This window comes from Drosophila grimshawi, unplaced genomic scaffold (genome assembly GCF_018153295.1).
Source record: "Drosophila grimshawi isolate 15287-2541.00 unplaced genomic scaffold, ASM1815329v1 contig_311, whole genome shotgun sequence".
Taxonomy (NCBI): Eukaryota; Metazoa; Arthropoda; class Insecta; order Diptera; family Drosophilidae; genus Drosophila; species Drosophila grimshawi.
Window position 1 is genome coordinate 22792551 of NW_025063098.1, and position 19229 is coordinate 22811779.

The window sequence follows — 19229 nt, forward strand, 5'->3', positions numbered from 1 at the left end:
ACTTGCAGTTTGTTTAGAATATTTGAATATTCTTGTGGCCAACATGTCATCGGTGGAGGCGTACGTGCTGCGCATAAAGCCAGCCATTGACGTCTTCCTAAAGGATCCGACTAAAACGAATCTGGCGCAAGTGGAGCAAGAAGTGAAAGAATTTGACTTTGGACAAATGAGCATATTTGTTGTTCAAATTGTTGTGCCGCTTGTGACTAAACTAAATGAAATTTCCGGGTGAGTAAATGGGAAAGAAAAAAATCACAAAATATGCTCATAATTGCATATGCAAATCTCTTGCAGCGAGAGTCAGGAGCTGCGCACCAGCTTGCTGGACTGCCTGCGGCACATTATTGCCAAGCTGTTTCTGACGAATGAAAAGGGATTGCGCACCATTCTGGCGGTGGTGTTGCAGCAGATACGTGATCCCATGGCCGCTGTGATGCGATCCGATCTCTCCGAGGAGATCAAGTTGGCGGTGGTACTTTGCATTACAACAGCACTGAAACGCTCCACGAGCGATGTGCTCGAATCATTTTATACTCAGGAAAACGATGTAATCATTGGTCAAATACTGCTTACACTGATGGAGCTCATCTCAAGAGAAGTGTACCGCACATTGGTCAGTGCATCGTTGGAGTGCCTAATGGTTGTTTTCTACGTGCAGGACGAAGCAGATGCAGCCGATGTTGTGCTACGTAATCAGGTGGCAAATACGTTATTCATATATTTGCCCAAAATCGTCACTGTGCTGTTCAAAACATCATTGGCGGACGATAAGATTGGTGAAACCATCAAATCGGTAAGTTTGCCACTCTGAAACCATAATTTAGGCAGAGTTATTAAATCCTATAAATTGCGATTGTTAGATGAGCATCAAAGCACTGGGTCGCATCATTTGCATTATGTTCGAGGAAACGACAGATGAGTTTCATAAAATACGCTACGACTCAAATGCATTCCGTTCGCTCCTGACCACTGTTGACAAGGAAAACGAGGGCATGGGCCTGCTGAACGACACAAACATGTTTGCCAGCAAGCGCTTCAGTCTTCAGCAAAACGAGGAGCGCCTCAGGCAGCTAAAATCTGGACTACGGTCCGACCAGTGGGTGACAGCCACATCGCGACATATGCGTCCCATATACGTGGAGACGAGCATTCTGCGCGCCCACAATTCAGTCACAGTGCGCAAAAGATACGCGGAAATGTGTTGTCTTCTGCTCAAAAGTTGCGCGCATAGTCTAAAGGGCAACTTCATACATTTGCTGGAGAGCGTGTTGGCCTTGTCCGAGGATGAGGAGCCGGATATTGCGAAATTGTGCCACATGACGTTAGCCGATCTGCAACAGAGGCCCAGTATGGTCAGCATCTTTAACGAGAATGCGGAATTACTGCTCGATGCGCATCTCAACAGATGGCCGGGTGTTCTGCATCGCTGTGATGAGAGCGAACAGTTCAGTGCGCTGCTCTTCTTCAAGGGATTTTTGCGAAATCTTAGCGCTGATAAGTTGAAACAGCTGCTGGTGGTACCCATAGACCTGGAGCTGTTCGTCACGTGTATGCTGATGGCGCTCAATACTCGCACATCGCGGCACCTACTCAATGAAGATTATTCATTGCGGCGTCTACAGGAGGGCAGTGCCAAGGAATTGGCTGCGCAATGCTCCAACTTGTCGTGGCGCCAGTTTGAGTATCTCAGTTCTAAGCGCTGTGTGAAAGCTCTTTACGATGTTGCCGCAATCTTGGGCGCTAAGCCATCTTTAAATCGTATACTATTCCACTATTGCCAGGAGCTGATCGAACAACGCACCTCTCACATGAATGAAGCGATTTTGTTTCTTACGCTTATGATTACGCCGCAGCAGAAAGATGGACGGGAAAGCCGTTTAATGTTGGCCGAATTCTTTTTACATGAACTGCTCAATGATGAACACTGGCACTTGGCACTACAGCCGGATGCAGCTTGGCGTCTCAAGGTTGAAAAGGTATGCATATTATGATATACTAGTATATTGGTCACCTATTAATGCTGTAAGTTTTATAGCCCACGTCTTGGTTTGCGGATCACACACCAGGTATCTATTCATCTGCCATAGAAGTTCGCACGCAGGATTGCGACTCGGATGATGAAGTCGATGCGGACGAATCGGTTAATAGTCGCGTGAGGATTATTGATGCACAGCTCAATGTGCTGCACACGTGCCTAGTTTTGGACGCTGTTGGACATTGTGCCAAATTCATTGGCGACACTTTCGATCGGTACATATTTCGCAGCCTACACAAAGTATTACTCAAGTTAGGTATGTAATTGTATTATACGAATGTTTAAATATGTAATGTGAATAGAGAATCGCTCTTAAATCCAGCTAGCAGTAATACGATGGTACATCAGGCAGCTACATTTGCGTTCGTCTCCATGCAGCTGGCCTTGAAATATGCAGCACCTGCACACTTCATCGAATGCTCCACCGACTACCTCAGCTTTCATCTTACCTCATTGCTTAAGAAGGTGAGTCCAAAGTGGTTTCATTGTCATTGTAGCTACGACAACATAAAAGTTTTCCATTGCAGTCACCTGGGAGCAGTGCTGCCGTTGACATTCTCACAGTTGTGCTGCAGTACAGAACGCGTGGCAGTGTGCCCCAACTAAGCAGTATTTACGAATCCATATGCGAGGAGAGTGCCAAGATGCATCAGTCGGACAATATACATTCATATCTGCGGGTATTCAATGTATTTCTGAGCCATTTGGCAACTTGGCAAAGTGACACAGCGTCGCAGATCGCCGACATTCAAATGCATGCGGATGAGGAGTCGAACATTTTAAGCAATTGGCTTAATGTGCTCAACAAGCAGATAACTGACGATTCGGTTGAGTTAAATAGTGCACCTACCGATGATCCAGACATAACTATGTCCCCAGCAGAAGCTGAGGATCCTTCAACGGAGCAGCCTGCAAGCACCATTCTGCCGCGACACATTGAAATGACCAAGAAAATTTTAGAGCAGACCATCAAGTTTGTTTCAAGTTCCGAACAAAGTCAGCAAATCCCTGCACTGGAATGCCTGGCCACTGGTATACCACTGTTGTCAGACTATGAGAACGAGCTGCTGCCGTTGGTGCATCTGGTGTGGCAGCCGCTTGTCGAAAAGTTTCGCCAGAAGGACTCGCTTGTGCTAAGCCGTTGTTTCAGTTTACTGCATATTCTCGCACTGCATGCAAAGGAATTCATCCTAAAACGTAGCCTCAGCGATGTGATACCCCAGGTGCAACAGTTTCTTATGGCAGCCAGTAAGCACAGCTGCGTGGAAGTCTCACAGGCCCAGGAGTACAAACTGCAGCTGAAGCTACTGCAGCAACTGGCGTCTCTCATACGCAGCCTGCAGTTAGAGGGGAAACATCTGCACGATTTACTTAACATTGCAGCATTGTATTTATCTCAGAAGCAGCCGAAAGAGATGCAGGTGCTGGCCGTCCACCTCTTTGAGAATCTAGCTTCGTATAACGGACCATTCGTGTATGTGACGCTGCTGCAACGTGCCCATCTCAAGGATTATAAATCCAATGTGGATGAGCTTTTTCGCAGCGTAGGTTTTACGATATCATCTAAAATCAATGTTGATTAATAAAATTGAATTTTGATTATTTAACGATTGCATTGCTCAGTTTTTTGTTTCTAACTTGCATAGATTTATTAAAATGACTTGTGTAAGTTTATATAAACAAGGATTGAACAATAAAAATTTAATTTATACAGAATTGGAGCCTTTGGAAATAAAAGGTAAGGTAAAGGGTTTGTTGTTGAGTGTGGGCGCTCACATTATTGCCAATTTCTAAATGCTATGCATAAACATAATACATTTGCTCACTTTTTGGGTTTTTCGCCTTTTCAGATTTTTTTTGTATTTTTTATTTTACTTTTTGTCTTTTGGCTTATAACAGCACAAACACTGTACAGTGAATACTCAGATGCTTAGCACCAATAAAACTTAGCATCCGACTTCTAAAGCCATTTTAATATAATCATTCTTGTAGGCAACGTTTTTGTATCAAATATAGCTGAATTTCTTGTAAAGTGATTGCTATTCTGCAGCCCTCAACCCTATATACCACAACTATTTAATTTACTCTAACTTAAATTGTAGAATAACTGGCAAGCTGTGTGCACAAAGGTATATTGAGCATTTAAGAATCCGTGTGTTTTGTTCGTTATAATGCGATTGTGGGTTCTAAAGCGTGGGCCGGGGTTGTGGGAAGTTTATAGTGTGCTTAGCTATTGTTATATGCATAGGAAGCAGATTGCTATGACTACGCCAGCCAGTTCATTAGACTATTGGCATATGCCATTGGCTTGACATCAGGATGTGGCTGTGAATAGAATAAACGTTATTTTTTACAACTCTAAAACTAGATAGCAAATGAAACTTACCACAGCCTCAAAGGATCTGAAATTTGGTTTTAAATTGTTACCAGTTATTGTTATAAATGCGCCCATGTTGCCCATAGTATCACTGTCAATAAAACGCCGATCCTTAGCCATTGTTTGAATATTTCTAAGTTTTTGGTACTTACCAATAGTTTGGCGCTGAGAAGACAGTTATACATTGACCATCGTGGGCTACCTCGTAGCCCATATCTTTAACCTCATGACTGCGAATGATGTAGTCCAAATTGTTGAGGTCACAGAATGATTCAGTTACGTCCGGGCCGAACTGTATGCCTACGCCGCGCTTCGATGGCCCACGGCCCATCCATTGCTGCGGATCGGACCACAACAGCTCGCACATCAGTCCCTCCTCTGGTGGTTGACAGTTGCGCTCAATGCGTCGTATTTTATCCAATGTAACATTGTTTGACGAGAAGAGACCACCATGCATTACCAGGATCTTCTGATTGATGCAATGGCATAACGGCAACCAGTTAAATACTTGCGTAAATATATCCGCCATTGTGCTAGTATACTTGGCGGTCACCTCACCCGTAAATCCATACATTTGATTCATGTTGATGCTCTCGTGATTGCCTGCAAGCATTTCACAATTAGTTGTGTGCACAACAATTGTGGCTACATGTTTAACTCACCGCGCGACAAGAAGAAATGGTTGGGATACAGCAACTTGAAGCCGAGCAGCGTGAATATACATTCTACAGAGAATGAACCTCTATCGACAAAATCACCGTTAAACAAATACGGATTCTTTTCAGATGGCAGTCCGTTTATATCAAAGATGTTCATCAAATCATAGAACTGGCCATGAATATCGCCACAAATTGTAAACTTCTCCTCATCTGGGACCTTAATATCCACCAGGGACGGTTGTGCACGCATGTATACATCAATGTCACAGAGTATCTGCAAAACATACAGCACAGTACTAAGTTATATGTCTAAAGACTAAAGATCAGCTTCCACTACCTTATAGGCGAATTTGCGATGCAGTCTCTTTTGTGCCTTATAGTGTTCCATAAGGTCTTTCATGAACTGTAAAGTAACCTTACCATCCTCCAGTTGTGGTCCCTTGTAGTCGTCCTCAATGGCTAAATTTAAAACATATAGATAAATACATAACTTAGAATACGTATGCGTGGTTAAGTGCATAATATTGGAGTACTCACTGATGTTCTCTAAATCTCTGAACATTTCAGAGAGAGTCTTCTCGGGCTTGTCAACTGCAATAGCACGCTCAAAGGCGCGCATTTTCACAATTTTACTGCACTCGGTAAATTTTAGCTTAGCGTCTTTATCATTGGGCCTGCATTTGGCCACCTGAAAATAGATAGGTTATCAGTTATCGTGGATAACACGCATTCACTTTGAGCATTTCGTGCAATGCACTCACGTATTCAAAATCCGATAGCGCCAGCTTGAACTTGCCAAGGGACATGTGAGCTGCTGCACGCCGATAATAGCCCTTCAAGTAGCTTGGATCCGTTTTGACTGCAGAAACGCCGTCCTGCAGAGCCAGACCGAAGTTTTCCTGACGCAAATGCGCCAGCGCCCGATTAGCATAGTAGATTGCACTGCTGGGGTATAGTTCGATGGCTTTGGAATACATGTCAATGGCTTTCGAAAATTCCTTGGCTGTGAAACGGTTTAATTGTGGCATGTTATTTGTTGCATATCAATAATTGTTGTATTTTAGTCGATAATATTCAGTATGATTGCAGGCCCACAGAATTTCACAAATTATCTCACATAGCGCCAATGCCAGTCAATTTGTTTTAAGGTTAGGTCGAAGTAACTTCAAGCACGGGACGCTGTGGGTCTGTTGCGCATAGCTTCTCATTGAGTTTCGCGTGATTTGCAGACTACAGAGAATATCTAGTGAATTGTGTAAGTGATGAATGACAACTTACTTTTGAGCAAATCATTTCCCTTATTTTTGCACTGCTCAGCAGCGGCAAAATCTTGTTGTCCTGCTTCCGGCACTGAATCGTTTTTGGTGGCGGTAATCTCTGCATTGGGCACTTCTTCCTGCTGATTATCCGTAGATTTCTGTTGGATTTCCAGTTCGGTCGACGACATGTTTTGTTTTAATTAATAATTTTTTCTGCCTAGTTGTTCTCTAATATTATTTACTGTCTGCAAATTCTTAAGAGTTGATAAACGCTAAAATGAATAGTGCTGTGCAACAAGCGGATAGGCGCTACTTATCGATTTGTTGAAATTTTAAAACATTTATGACTTCTAGCATATCGAGCTGATAACAATGTTATTGTATAAATACATATTCGTGTGACTAAACGTACTAATAATTTTATATGGTTTGATAACGAAATTAATGACAGAAAACTTCATAAAATGTTATTGTGTTGGAATCACCTGTGCTGCACAACGTTTCATATGCTACTATCGATATGCCTGAGAAGTCGCAACAGCTGTTATGAGCTGGGCTTTGTAATCAAGCGGTGGAAAAAACTTAGAAACGGGTTGTTGTTAGTATAGAAACTTTGAAGTCAATAGATGCACTGATACGCGCAAGTAGAGTCTGGCTTAAGAGAAATACGCCTTGAATTCCAATTAATCTCAGTCACGCTTACAAACTCAATTGCAATTTGTCAACTTTAAAGTGCATGTGCGGGGGTGTGTCGTCTGTGTTCGTCTGAGAAAATAAAAATAAATCTACAAAAATAAAAGCAAATATGTCTATGAGTAATTTATCAGTAGACGGCGAGTTCCGTTACATTATTCAATGGTTTAACGAATGGAGTGAACTGCAACGCGACGATTTCGTGTATGTATTTGTGGAGTATCTCACGAGAGACACGTCCGAAGCTGGAAATGGAGTCAGCACCTATGTAAATGGCGTCGTCAACTCTCTGGCCACGTCGGGTGTGCAGGATAAGCCCATGAGTCTCTTCCAATGCCGAGTAAATACTAAAATAATTTAAAATATGCCTATTATTTGCATTCACTAAATTCCGGTTTGCTATTTATTATTTTCAACAGATTAAACTATTCCGTGAATGGAGCCCCAAATGGCCGATTGAGTTCAAATGCCAACTGCAAGAGAAAATCAACGAGCTCGACCCAAAAGTTGGAGAAAAGATCATCAATGAGCTGAAGACACCACATGCCATGCACAATGGTGATGTCTCTGTGCAGTTAAATGTAAATGGAACTAGCGGCAACGAGCACGCCGAATTGGACCAATCGACGCCAGAAACAGTAACATTGACAAGCACAATAGAAATAGAGGCAGCAGCAGCTGCAGTTAATGATGCTATTGGTCAGACTTTGGAGGCAGACAATGATAGCCATTTGGCAGCAGTGTTACGTCAAGAGACGCCAGTTGATGACGATGATGATGAACAACATCTAACGGGCAATGAGTGCAATGCCGATACTAATGGCACGCATACGTCGTCGACAGCAGTGACAACAATTGCGGTGAACACAACGTCGTTGTCCACAGCAGACGACGAGCAGAAGCAACACTCGCAGCCAGAGTTACAGCCGATCATCGAACCTGTAGAACAGGTCGAGAATAACGTTTCGGGCAGTGTCATTGTCTCGGTTACCGCAGCTGCGACTGAGGTAGTCCCGGTTGCATAGAGACACGACGACAAGCACACGCTATAAAAAATATAAAAAAGGCATTTTGGAGCATTAGGTCCCCTTCCCCTCATACGCATAATTGTACGCCATCAGAATCAATACATTCCATACATACTTACCATATTTCTACAACTTACAACATTTTAGCGTAAGCCAAGTTTCATTTCATGTCAAGTGCATTTGTATGTGTTTAAGTTAGCCGATTTACTAAACGTGTTAGTAAGTTTTTAAGAAGAACATACGATCAAAATATATACATATTTATAGACTGCAACAAAGTCGCAGGCTTTCTTTGAGGACTTCAAATGTTCAAGTCTTTACTCTCCGAATGACATCGTGCATAATCCCAAAACATGTTTTCTTCTCTCTTTTACTGCCGAAGGTAAATACATATTTATATTTTTTAAATTTCGTGTTTGTGTTGTGTTGCCGGCACTTCGAGTTACGCACGAGGTAGTTACCAGTGCCACTCGGATGTTGGATCTGCTGTGATCTCGATCACGCTGCCTTTTTTCTCTTTTTTTTTTTTTTGTTGTATTTTGTCTTTGCCAGCCAAAAGTTCATGTGTCTGTCTGCTCGCTATTTCGTAAGCTCAGCTTGGCGGGGCACATATAATTTGTTTTTGTGTTTCCTCTTTGTTTTGATTCGCTGTTGATAAAGAAAAACAGTAAAAAAAAAACCAACAGACAAAAATAAAACAACGAAGCAGCGTTGCTGCTCCGTCGTCGAAATGGAAATAAGATATACTCATATACTGAACCAATTTATTTCAATTTTATTTCACACTTCGGCGGCAAAAGTTGTGCTCGCGCCAGACACTAAATGATCAGTTAAGAATTGTATTCATATTTGGAATAGTGTGAGTGTCAGTGTCCATTTGCGTGTGTATGAGTGTGTGAGTCTTTGCAAATCAATTGAAGCAGTTGACAAGACGCTCTACGCAAAAAGCTCAAAAATGCATTTGCTGCCTTCGTTAATATGTATTACAGTTATTTGTGTATTGTGCTTTCAATGTGAGTAAAAAAAAAGTAAAACAAACGACTTAAACAACAAACTTCAAATACGCACAATATGAAATGGGCGTGTCTTTTTTTCCGAGTGTAGTACAAATCAAAATCACAGCAAAAGAATATTAGTCAGTGGCCGATTGGCACTGGGTCAAGGTCATTGTCTAGAAATTCCCCAACATCATGCTTGGAGCCGAACTGAACGAAGGGCAATAAACCACTACAATATAATTACGACAAAGACGATGGCAAAAAAAAAAAAAAAACAAGAAAAAGAAAAGTGACTCAGTAATTGTTGAACCGGACTTTTGCTGTGGCTACTTCTGGTTTTGCAGATTTTGACCTTGGCCACTTGCTGGGTTTTTGTCTTTATGATTTTCGGTCATTGATTATTTATTTGCACGTGCGTTCGCCTGTTACCAATCCCGAATTTTTTGTAGACGTTCGTCCCGCCAGCGTCTGTCACTGCATACGGATTAAGGATTGTGGGCCTTTTGTGCAGCGTCTGCTCAATCATACGCCGGCGGAGCGTGCCTCGGTTTTTGCCATGGTCCATTCAGCTGGCTGCGGTTTCCAGGGACTCGATCCGCTCGCCTGCTGTCCGCCACAACAGCAGGGAAGCAGCCGCAACTCCCGCTGGGTTTGGGACACGCCGAGTAGCTCAAAGCGCAGCACTCGATTCAATAATGATTATAATCGTTTTGAGGCGTACGAGACGGAAATGCATTTGCACGAGTATCGCGATTTCAACTCCCAGCTCAATTGTCCCCAGCCCCTTGATGAGGAATACGATGATGATCACCATCTTCATCATCAGCAATTTGGGTTTCCCGGCCATCATTATCATTATCATGTTGATCATGAGGTTAAGCCACGACCAAAGCCAGCGAATAGACCAATTGTGTTTCCCGGAGACTTACGTTTTCATCACTCAATAGAGACCAAAGGTAATGGCAAGCTGATGGCGGATGATAGCCAGGAGCAGGCTATGCCGGAGGACAGCACAACAACAACAGCTGCCAGTACAACATCAACAGCAGCGCCGCCAGCAGTTCGCATGAATGATCCCGATTGTGGGATCAGTCTAACCACACGGATTTCAGGTGGTCAACAGGTTGTGCCCGGACAATATCCGTGGCTCGCCCGCATTGCCTATCGCAATCGAAGTGAGTCTTATAATTGTAAACATAATAATTTTAATATCATCTAAATGTAAAACGGTAGGTTTCCATTTTCGATGGTCGTCATTTTTTTCTTTTGGGATTAAAACACGTCAAAAAACAAAATGCAAAACAAATTGCTTAAAACTATTGCACTTAACCCAGCTCATTGGCTACATTGGTCAACTGCATGGTTAAAAAACAACCGGCAGAGAAAACCGCAATAGCTTTAAGAAGTGATTTAGTTGAATCTGAGAGTGGAGAATTTGCATTCTCATCATCGCCATTGGGCCCATATTGATCTTGACCATACTGATTTCCATAGTAATTGTCATTGTCTGTCGGATTTGGACCTTGATAGTTTCTATAGTTTTGATAGTTTTCATAATACTGATCATTTTCATAGTAATCATCGTTTCCATAATTTGGATATTGTCTACCACATTGATAATCATTTTGATAGTCATCGTTGATGTAGCCTTCGTTGTGGCTTTGATAGGTAGCATTTTCTCCACAAGGAGCACAAGAACTGTTCATTTCCTTTGCATTTTTACAGGGACATCCTTGACTCATTCTGAAAATATCTGTTCGAGTATGCAATTAATTAATATCATTTATAAATTCTCTTCACAACAGCAAGCAATCGCATCAGCTATCGTTGTTCGGGATCCCTAATCTCAAATAATTATATTGTGACTGCCGCTCACTGTGTCATCAATTTAGTCAGCGATCTGGAACTGTAAGCGTTAATGCAACCAAAAACTTTTAGATTTTTAAATGATGCATTTAAAATGCAAATGACTTCAAAGAAGCTGAAAGCTTAAATTAAATTACAAATTTAAAGATTTGTAATTAAGAAGAAAACAAGTTAATTATTTAGAATTTGAAACTTAAATTATGAAATATTCTTAAAAAATGCCATTTACAATTGTTGAACTTTCAAATTTAAATTAGATTGTGCAACTTCTGTCGATAAGCAAAAGTCATTGAACCATAAACGTTAACCCAGCCAAGCCCATCTATTAATCATTAACCCATTCATAGGTTTCGTGTGCGTATTGGTGACGATAGTTCCAGTGAGCAGGACTGCTCGCCAACTGCTTCCAACTGCAGTCGACCGAATTTATTCGATATTGGCCGTGTGCTGGTGCATCCCAACTACGATCAGCCCAAATATGCGAATGATATCGCCCTGCTAAGCCTCAACAATAGTCGCGGTAAATCAAGGAAAATGACTCGTGGCCCACAAGTTGAACTGAGATGTTTTCATTTTTGCAGGTCAAATTATGCCAATATGCTTACCTTTGAACAATACAGCAACACTTGCGGATAGACTAATTGGCCAAATTGGTGTCGTTGCCGGCTGGAGTACAACTGCAGAGAGTACGTTTTGAACAGATTAAAATAATTTGTAGGACTGAAACACGACAACATCTGACAACAAATTTATCGAACTATGTTTGCCTACTTTGTCGTTTTCAGATAACAGTTTAGCCAGCTCGGGAAGCACGACCAGCTCAACCTCCGTTCGTTTTATAAGATTACCGATAGTTAATACGACAAGTTGCGCGATTACCTATGCCACTCTGAGCGAGAACTTCCAGCAGCCGATTGTCATCACGCCGAGACACTTGTGCGCCCAGGGTCAGCACATGAACGATGTGTGTCGTGGCGATAGCGGTGGACCCTTTATGGACGACGGCACCTCTGGCCTCCTAAATGCAAATGGACGTTATACGCTCCTGGGCATTGTCGCATTCGGACCAACACTCTGCGGCGTTACGACTATTCCGGGCGTCTACACAGCAGTCAGTTCGTACATGAAGTGGATTTTCGATAGCATCAGCAGTGTAACTCAAATGTCAACGCTCAATGTCTTATGAACAGTGCGAAACTTGCGAGTTTCCCGACTGTTTTCCAAAGCTTTTCTAGACGCCAAAGCCAAAAACGTACAAGTGTAGAACCAACACTGTTTGTGTATTATTCCTATTAATAATACTTTTAAAAAAAAGAAAGAAAAAACAATATATACAATAAAAATGAAAAACACAAAATAATTGCATATTTAATCTGGTTGTTATCATCACTATATCAGTAATCAAAGCAGAAACGAAAAGAAATACAAAAAAAGCTCTTGAGGAAAGCTCATCGATGTTCTCTGTTAAGCTGCGCACACTGCCTGAAGCGCCTTAGTCGTGCGCCAAGCCTTGCTCTGTGAACTTGATATATGTGCGCTACAGGCGGTTGAGGAAGAGTTGTACGGAAATCCCGTTTTAGTTGTCATATCTCTCTTATTGCGGCGTTAAATAAATATTCATTATTTAATATTAAAACATTGCAAAACAACTGACGACGCATTTAATAAAAATTGTGTATTACATAAAGCGTATTGGAAATATGCTCAAGATAATTGGTTTCTGTGTGATCTTTGGCTTAAGTGTAAATTTGGCAAGTTCGCGTAAGTAGATAAAAACAGGCAAGGGAAGAGAAGAAAAGTTGGTAGAATCGTATATTCAATAGAAGCGAAAAGAGTAATGATTCAATACATACATATGTATTTGTTTACGTATATATATGTTTGTATGCATGTGTGTGAGGAGGGGGCCTTAACATATCTCACGCGATTAATTATTCCAAAACCAGTTTCTATAAGTAGCAGTAACTAAAATTAACAATTTAAATGCCTTTCGATAAATATTATTTATGCAATGATAATTCAGTTTTGTGATTCTCGTTAACTTTGTATGTAGAATTATACTTTCCCAATGAGGCAACCCAAGTATCAAATTATGGACGCTGCATTACACCAAACCGGGAGCGAGCTCTCTGCATTCATCTGGAGGATTGCAAATATTTATATGGCATATTGACAACATCTCCCCTGCGCAACGAGGACAAACTATATCTAAGTCGTAGCCAGTGTGGCTATTATAATCGTAAGGTTCTGGTAAGTAATCTATAACAATTACTCCCAACTGACTGCTAAATTGATTGATTACTAATGTTGATTGGCGGGAAGTTCGAACAGCAATTGTGGAACATATTTGAAATCTTTTCGATAAATGGATGAATATCGGTTGAATGACTTTATTTAATCATCGCACAGTTCTCAAAGTCATTTTCTAGTGAACATTTAATTGGTGTTCTCAAAGCGAAATGGGCAAAAAATGAATGCGAATCAGTTTAAACAAAAAATATATATATTTATACTGGGCAAAACCAGGTACAGATATTTTGCTTATTAATTTCATTACTTAAAATGTTGCTGATTGCATACATTTCAGATTTGCTGTCCGGATCGCTATCGGGACAGTTCGCCGGTGACAACTGCGCGACCTCCTGTAAATAGCACGAATACAAATTTATTACCCCAACCGGGTCAATGCGGCAATTTACTTTCGAATCGCATTTATGGGGGTGTCAAGACCAAAATCGACGAATATCCCTGGATGGCACTGATCGAGTACACCAAAGGTACTTGATTTATGATCACTGAGATCTCTGCTAAATGAATGCTATCGATTTTAAGGTGGCGGCAACAAGGGTCATCATTGTGGTGGTTCACTCATCAACAATCGCTATGTGGTGACCGCGTCGCATTGTGTCAACGGTAAATCCCTGCCAGCCGACTGGCGTCTGACAGGTGTGCGTCTGGGCGAATGGGATACCACAACAGATCCCGACTGCGAGACCGATATACGTGGCATGAAGGATTGTGCGCCGCCGCATTTGGATGTGCCGGTTGAACGCACCATACCACATCCTTCGTACGATCCGGGCTCCAAGAACCAGATCAACGATATCGCCCTCTTGCGCTTGTCACGCCAAATCGAGTACACCGACTTTGTGCGTCCCATTTGCTTGCCGCTGGACACGAATCTACGCTCAGCCGCATTCGATGGCATTTCAATGGATGTCTCTGGCTGGGGCAAGACCGAGGAGCTCTCGGCGAGCAATTTAAAGCTAAAGGCCGCCGTGGATGGCGTCACGCTGGAGGAATGTCAGTCCGTCTATGGTCGCCAGGACATTTTTCTGGAAGACACACAAATGTGCGCCGGCGGCATGGAGGGTGTGGATTCCTGTCGTGGCGACTCTGGTGGCCCCCTCATCGGCCAGAACACAAACAAAGTGAATACATACTATTTCCTCGCGGGCGTCGTTTCATTTGGACCCACGCCCTGTGGCCTTAACGGCTGGCCGGGTGTCTATAGTCGTGTCGGGGCTTATGTGGACTGGATACAAACTTCGCTGAAGCCTTGATAACATTCATTTATTTTATTCATATATATTTAATTGCGATTGAAGATCATGCGGCAAATAAGAAATATAAATATTCGAATTCGAAGCACAAGTCTGTCAACTATACTTATCAAAAAACAATAATCATATCCTTGCAAATTGGTTCGAGTTTCTAGTGTTTGGAAAAGGGGCAAAAATTATATTTGTTGGGCTTCAGGCAAGGGAAACAAATCATTTTCGTATTCAGCCTACAAATATGCTTCAAAATAGTATACAAAGCTGCTCAACATTCCATTTTTCGAGGGAATTTTTGAAGTGCTCCCTTACAATAATTATGATTAAAATCCAACAATTAACTTAAGTGTCTTTTTTTACATTTAATACAGGTTAAATTACGCAATAAATAATATGTAAAATTGTTATATTAAAAGTTAAAATAGTTTCAGGTTCAACACAATATGAACCAAAAAGAAATATTTTATAAAAAACTGTTTATCGATTTTGACCCTTATCTCGTTTTTGTTTTTAATCAACTGTCGGGGTAAATATTATGCAATATTTTGAGTTTTGGGTGGCGTGCAAGGTGCTATGAGAAACAATCACAAGCTTAATTTTCAAATTCGAATCGAAACATTGCTATGCTTATGTATTTATGTACTTCTACGCCCCTTTACTGAAATTAATCTATGAGCGCAACGAAGCCAGGCGACTTTGCATCTCCTGCAGCTCTTCGCCCTCGTCGTCATCGTCCTCGACCTGGACTTCGACGCGGGATGCAGCTGCTGGCGTTTTGTCAGCTGGCGTTGCTTCTGGTGGCAATGGCGCCTCTCCCAATTTACCGTCCGTAATTTCCCAAAGCACTTTGTCCACCTCCTTGGCTGCCTCCTCCTCCAACTCTTCGGACTCATCCAGCGAGTCCATGGTCTCGTCCAGCATCTCTTCAATTATGCCAGCCTTCATCATTTCCTTGGACATGTCACGCATAATGCCTGCGAGTTCCGGATATCGAACGAGACTCTGCATGGCCTGCATAACCTCCGTGGATTTTTGTAAAGAACCAGCAACCCGCAATGTGGCTAAAAACAAAAGGCACAAGTTGAATCACAGAATAGACTGCTCTAAACGTGCGTACACAATTGATTTTTCATCTGCATCTGTACGGAGTTCAGATGCGCTTTCGATGTGTAAATCCGATTAATGGCCTTGCGGGCATTCACGATTTCCTTGGCAAGAATGATGCATGTGTCCCTATCACTCTTTTGCGCGGCCTGCTTGAGAGAGCGTTTCACCTTATCCTCCTCTCGCTGTATGCTGCGTATTTGCCTATCCAACTGATTGCCCTCTTTTCGTATCTTGTGCGTCCATTCTTGCACCTGCAAACGCGAACGCGGAGAGAGAGAGTTGTTGCAAATTAGAATCAAAACAACTGGAACATGACATCATTTTGTGACCATCAAATGGCCTTGCTAATGCGCAAAAGATAAATCAAGCATTAGCGGATTGACATTTAACCTGTTCTTTGGGGTCTTTGCTAGGGGTTTTGCCAAATAATCCCATTTCGCACTTCGTATAGCGGTACGCTTATATTTAACAAATTGTACAAACTATTTAGTTTAACACTGGTCGTGAGTCATTTTTGTTGTGAATCTGGCAGCATTCTCTCATTGTTTATATTCAATTTGCAGCAGTCTGGCAGCCCTTGCTTTAGCTTAGTATGAAGCTCAAGCTAAATTTTTAGCTTATACAAATTGCACCAAATTAATTCGAGAAATTATTATTTCGTTACTCAATAATAACTAAGTGCTTTTACAATTTAGTATGTATTTATTTGTAAGCCATGATGTAACCTTAATTAATCCAACAAACCCCACTCCAAAACATTTGCCTTACATAGGTCAGCATACTAATCACACTTTACAGCACTAGTGCATCCACCGCGCAATTGCTATCAGGTGTTCGGTTCGTTAGTTCAGTTTGGTCTAATATTTTGCCATATATCGTAATAAATTGTATAGATAGTTACCATGCGGCAAAACGCGATAATTAGTTGTCTATTGCTGTTATTCCACAATGTGTGCTGCAACCATGATGACTGGGTTGAGTCAAACGCTTGGGCGACAGACCAATTCAATCACCGTTGGACGGAGTCCTGCCAATGCCCGCCTCAAATGTCTACAGAAATAGCAGTCATAGAGGATAAACTGGCTTTAATGTATTTCAAAAAGTTTGTTAATACCTTATTCAATCCTAATGAAATGAAGGTAAGTTGGCCTGTGTTTGGTTGTCAAATTTGGACGCGAGTCGTCATACAGTCAAAGTTTGTCATTTGTTTGTTTTTTGTTCTGCATCGTTTTAGTATAGCAGAAAGTCGAGGCTATTTATGCGATCGCTGTTATTTACATTGCGGCAATCGCAGATTGATGAGCTTAAAGCGGTGCAAGATGTGCGTGATCTGGATATTCTGCTCACCACAATACTGGACGAAGCTACAGAAGTGCCTTTATTCTTGGATTATAATGACTATATTGCGCTTATTATCGACAAATTCAAGGATTTTGTTCAGTTTCTCAAAATACGAGAGGTTAGAGTGACTATTTATGGCTATGCTCAACGTATTTGCTTTACGAAAACTTGTTTTGCTAGGTGAGATTCGTGGCGATAGTGCTTCTGGTAATTGTTTTCGGATGGTCTGTGAAAAAACAATATGGATATTCCACTCTAGGCATTATTGCAAGCGGTGTTTTTCTGTTTGGCTACTTCCGTACTTATTTAGAGTGCAATAGGGTATGTGTATATTACAAATACAAAACATATATTACAATCTCATCTTCATTTTCATTTCAGGAGGCCAAGAATAATTATGAAAAACAATGGTTTTCAAAAATATTTATAATCTTGTAAGTAGTTTATTTTAGAGCACAAAACAAAATCAGTAATTCATACGCATTTCAGAAAAGTAAACGAATTGCCTCACTGTCAACCCGATCACGTATTTATTATGTATATAAACGATTTATTCCTCAAACAAGTCGATATGATAATAGAAAAGACATCACAAAGCATTATAACTTTGCATGGTTAGTATAAATGTCATTCAACAAACTATAAGATCCCTATTTATATGAATTGTATTTGCTTCAGGTAAATTATTAGTAATCGCCACTGTTGGCTTATTGCTATATCTAGCCTGCAAGTACCTATTAAGTCTTCGAGCATGGATGTCACTGAAAAATAGAAGATCGTCTGCACCTGCCGCAAAAACGCAACCATCAGTAGACGATCGTTTGTCACAGTCTGAAAATAATCGAAATTCCGATCCAGTTTCAAACGGAAATCCCAATCACAGTAATTCATCAGTAGATATTGCTAAGGAAGCTGGATTTACGGTTGTGAATGATACTGACAATGATGTAAAAATGTTATGTATTTTAATTTTGATGTTTATGATAATTTATTATATTTTATTATCAATCGGCTAAAAGTCTGTTAGTAATATTTAATCAAGTTTTTCTTGATATTTGCACGAATTTATTTTTTAAATTTTTTTTCAAGTACAATTTTGTAAATTGTAAGCACCACCGGTAAAGATTTGTGGAGCTTGTTGATATAATACCTATAAAAATGCAATATCCAACTCCGACGTCCTGCAGACCTCCACTATTTGCACAGTTCCTATTTTCCCTGAAATATATCAGTTTCGTTGGATAACAAGCCAGGACACAGACGACAACCAGAAGGATACTTGCTTGACTCTTCGTGTCTTATTAATTAGTGATGAGTTGTTAACAAAGAGACAGGGTATCTATGAGATGCTTTGGGCAGCAACATGGCGTTATTAAATCCGTATATAGGCAACTTGAAGATGACGACTAATCAATGTATTTTCATATCCGATTTTCCATGATCGATTTGATCGATTTGCTAGCCCTATTTAAAAGGCAATGCTCCAGCGAATGTAGACTTAATCAATTCACCTGTGGGTGACTATAAAATACTCAAAATATACCCACGGATAGTTCTAAGAAACATTGCAGATGCTCTTTGGTATATCAGCAACATATAAATCTACAAAGACTTAAATGTAACACATGCTAGAGACGCAATTGGCAAAACAATGAAGATCGTCCCAAGCTAGACTGTCTAAAAATGAAAACCTACTGGTAATAAATTTATTCGTTAACAGTGTGGATGATCGACGTCTGAAAATATGTTACATTTTGAACATTGCACATAGAGTTGAGTGAGATGAAACAAATTAGTTTAGTAATACATGAAATTTTTGTATTTTGTTTGCATTACCCGAGTAGAATCAATTCTGTAATTTTTACTGTATGTATTTATAAAATGTATCATTTTTTCTCTGGTAGATTGCAAATGAAAAAGTAAAAAATGTTTAATTTCCCTTAAAACTGTTTAATTGATGCCGCTTTAAAATTGTATATTTGTATTTACCAAGAATGCCAATAGAATTTTTGGTTTATATTTACATCTTGTTAGCATTGAGTGTTATATTTGCATATTTGAAATGTAAGCAATAATCAAATATTTGTCATGAATAAACTAGTTCAATATACAACTAATGTGTTGTGTGTATAATAAATATATGTATATTCATAAAAAAAAATTAAAAATAATTCGGTGTAAATATATTCATTCGTTGTATTTTAAATTATACTTTTGAATTACATATTACATATTACTCATTGATGCTGTATTACAATTTAATTACATGTCTCCTTAATATTATTATGCAACTAATGATCCATTTTATG

At 40.5% G+C, this 19229-nt stretch overlaps 8 protein-coding genes across 9 annotated transcripts; 5 read left to right on the forward strand and 3 right to left on the reverse strand.

Moving 5' to 3' along the window:
• Window positions 1-33: 33 nt before the first annotated feature.
• On the forward strand, window positions 34-3642 carry LOC6568451. Its single transcript, XM_001994730.2, has 6 exons — window positions 34-228; window positions 295-793; window positions 861-1976; window positions 2036-2291; window positions 2358-2500; window positions 2563-3642. Exons 1-6 carry the CDS (start codon window positions 44-46, stop codon window positions 3616-3618), a joined length of 3255 nt encoding a protein of 1084 aa, XP_001994766.1. The 5' UTR covers window positions 34-43; the 3' UTR covers window positions 3619-3642.
• Window positions 3643-4131: 489 nt separating this feature from the next.
• Window positions 4132-6894, reverse strand: LOC6568450 (serine/threonine-protein phosphatase 5). Its single transcript, XM_001994729.3, has 8 exons — window positions 6350-6894; window positions 5833-6074; window positions 5609-5759; window positions 5409-5530; window positions 5075-5345; window positions 4565-5015; window positions 4422-4503; window positions 4132-4360 (listed from the first exon to the last, which is right to left on the reverse strand). Exons 1-8 carry the CDS (start codon window positions 6516-6518, stop codon window positions 4301-4303), a joined length of 1548 nt encoding a protein of 515 aa, XP_001994765.1. The 5' UTR covers window positions 6519-6894; the 3' UTR covers window positions 4132-4300.
• Window positions 6895-7049: 155 nt separating this feature from the next.
• Window positions 7050-8329, forward strand: LOC6568449. Its single transcript, XM_001994728.3, has 2 exons — window positions 7050-7363; window positions 7443-8329. The coding sequence occupies exons 1-2, from the start codon at window positions 7136-7138 to the stop codon at window positions 8046-8048; spliced, it is 834 nt and encodes a 277-aa protein (XP_001994764.1). The 5' UTR covers window positions 7050-7135; the 3' UTR covers window positions 8049-8329.
• Window positions 8330-8470: 141 nt separating this feature from the next.
• LOC116805871 (melanization protease 1) lies at window positions 8471-12257 on the forward strand. The gene is made up of 6 exons (XM_032740813.1): window positions 8471-9064; window positions 9499-10224; window positions 10855-10957; window positions 11263-11435; window positions 11497-11601; window positions 11701-12257. Exons 1-6 carry the CDS (start codon window positions 9007-9009, stop codon window positions 12099-12101), a joined length of 1566 nt encoding a protein of 521 aa, XP_032596704.1. The 5' UTR covers window positions 8471-9006; the 3' UTR covers window positions 12102-12257.
• LOC116805872 (probable ATP-dependent RNA helicase ddx42) lies at window positions 10238-11575 on the reverse strand. The gene is made up of 2 exons (XM_032740814.2): window positions 11521-11575; window positions 10238-10802 (listed from the first exon to the last, which is right to left on the reverse strand). The coding sequence occupies exon 2, from the start codon at window positions 10789-10791 to the stop codon at window positions 10375-10377; it is 417 nt and encodes a 138-aa protein (XP_032596705.1). The 5' UTR covers window positions 10792-10802; window positions 11521-11575; the 3' UTR covers window positions 10238-10374.
• Window positions 12258-12406: 149 nt separating the features above from the next.
• LOC6568448 (serine protease easter) lies at window positions 12407-14968 on the forward strand. Its single transcript, XM_032740450.2, has 4 exons — window positions 12407-12676; window positions 12969-13165; window positions 13503-13692; window positions 13748-14968. Exons 1-4 carry the CDS (start codon window positions 12616-12618, stop codon window positions 14476-14478), a joined length of 1179 nt encoding a protein of 392 aa, XP_032596341.1. The 5' UTR covers window positions 12407-12615; the 3' UTR covers window positions 14479-14968.
• LOC6568447 (charged multivesicular body protein 3) lies at window positions 14421-16106 on the reverse strand. The gene is made up of 3 exons (XM_001994726.3): window positions 15970-16106; window positions 15590-15830; window positions 14421-15533 (listed from the first exon to the last, which is right to left on the reverse strand). Exons 1-3 carry the CDS (start codon window positions 16012-16014, stop codon window positions 15142-15144), a joined length of 678 nt encoding a protein of 225 aa, XP_001994762.1. The 5' UTR covers window positions 16015-16106; the 3' UTR covers window positions 14421-15141.
• Window positions 16107-16380: 274 nt separating this feature from the next.
• Window positions 16381-17975, forward strand: LOC116805834. 2 transcript variants are annotated; one of them, XM_032740550.1, is made up of 6 exons: window positions 16381-16718; window positions 16814-17038; window positions 17101-17241; window positions 17302-17354; window positions 17410-17534; window positions 17599-17975. In XM_032740550.1, exons 1-6 carry the CDS (start codon window positions 16482-16484, stop codon window positions 17934-17936), a joined length of 1119 nt encoding a protein of 372 aa, XP_032596441.1. In that variant the 5' UTR covers window positions 16381-16481; the 3' UTR covers window positions 17937-17975. The 2 variants fall into 2 exon arrangements, with proteins under 2 accessions (XP_032596441.1, XP_043070764.1); XM_043214829.1 differs by lacking the exon at window positions 17410-17534 and having other exon boundaries at window positions 16414-16718; window positions 17599-17938.
• The last annotated feature ends 1254 nt before the right edge of the window (window positions 17976-19229 follow it).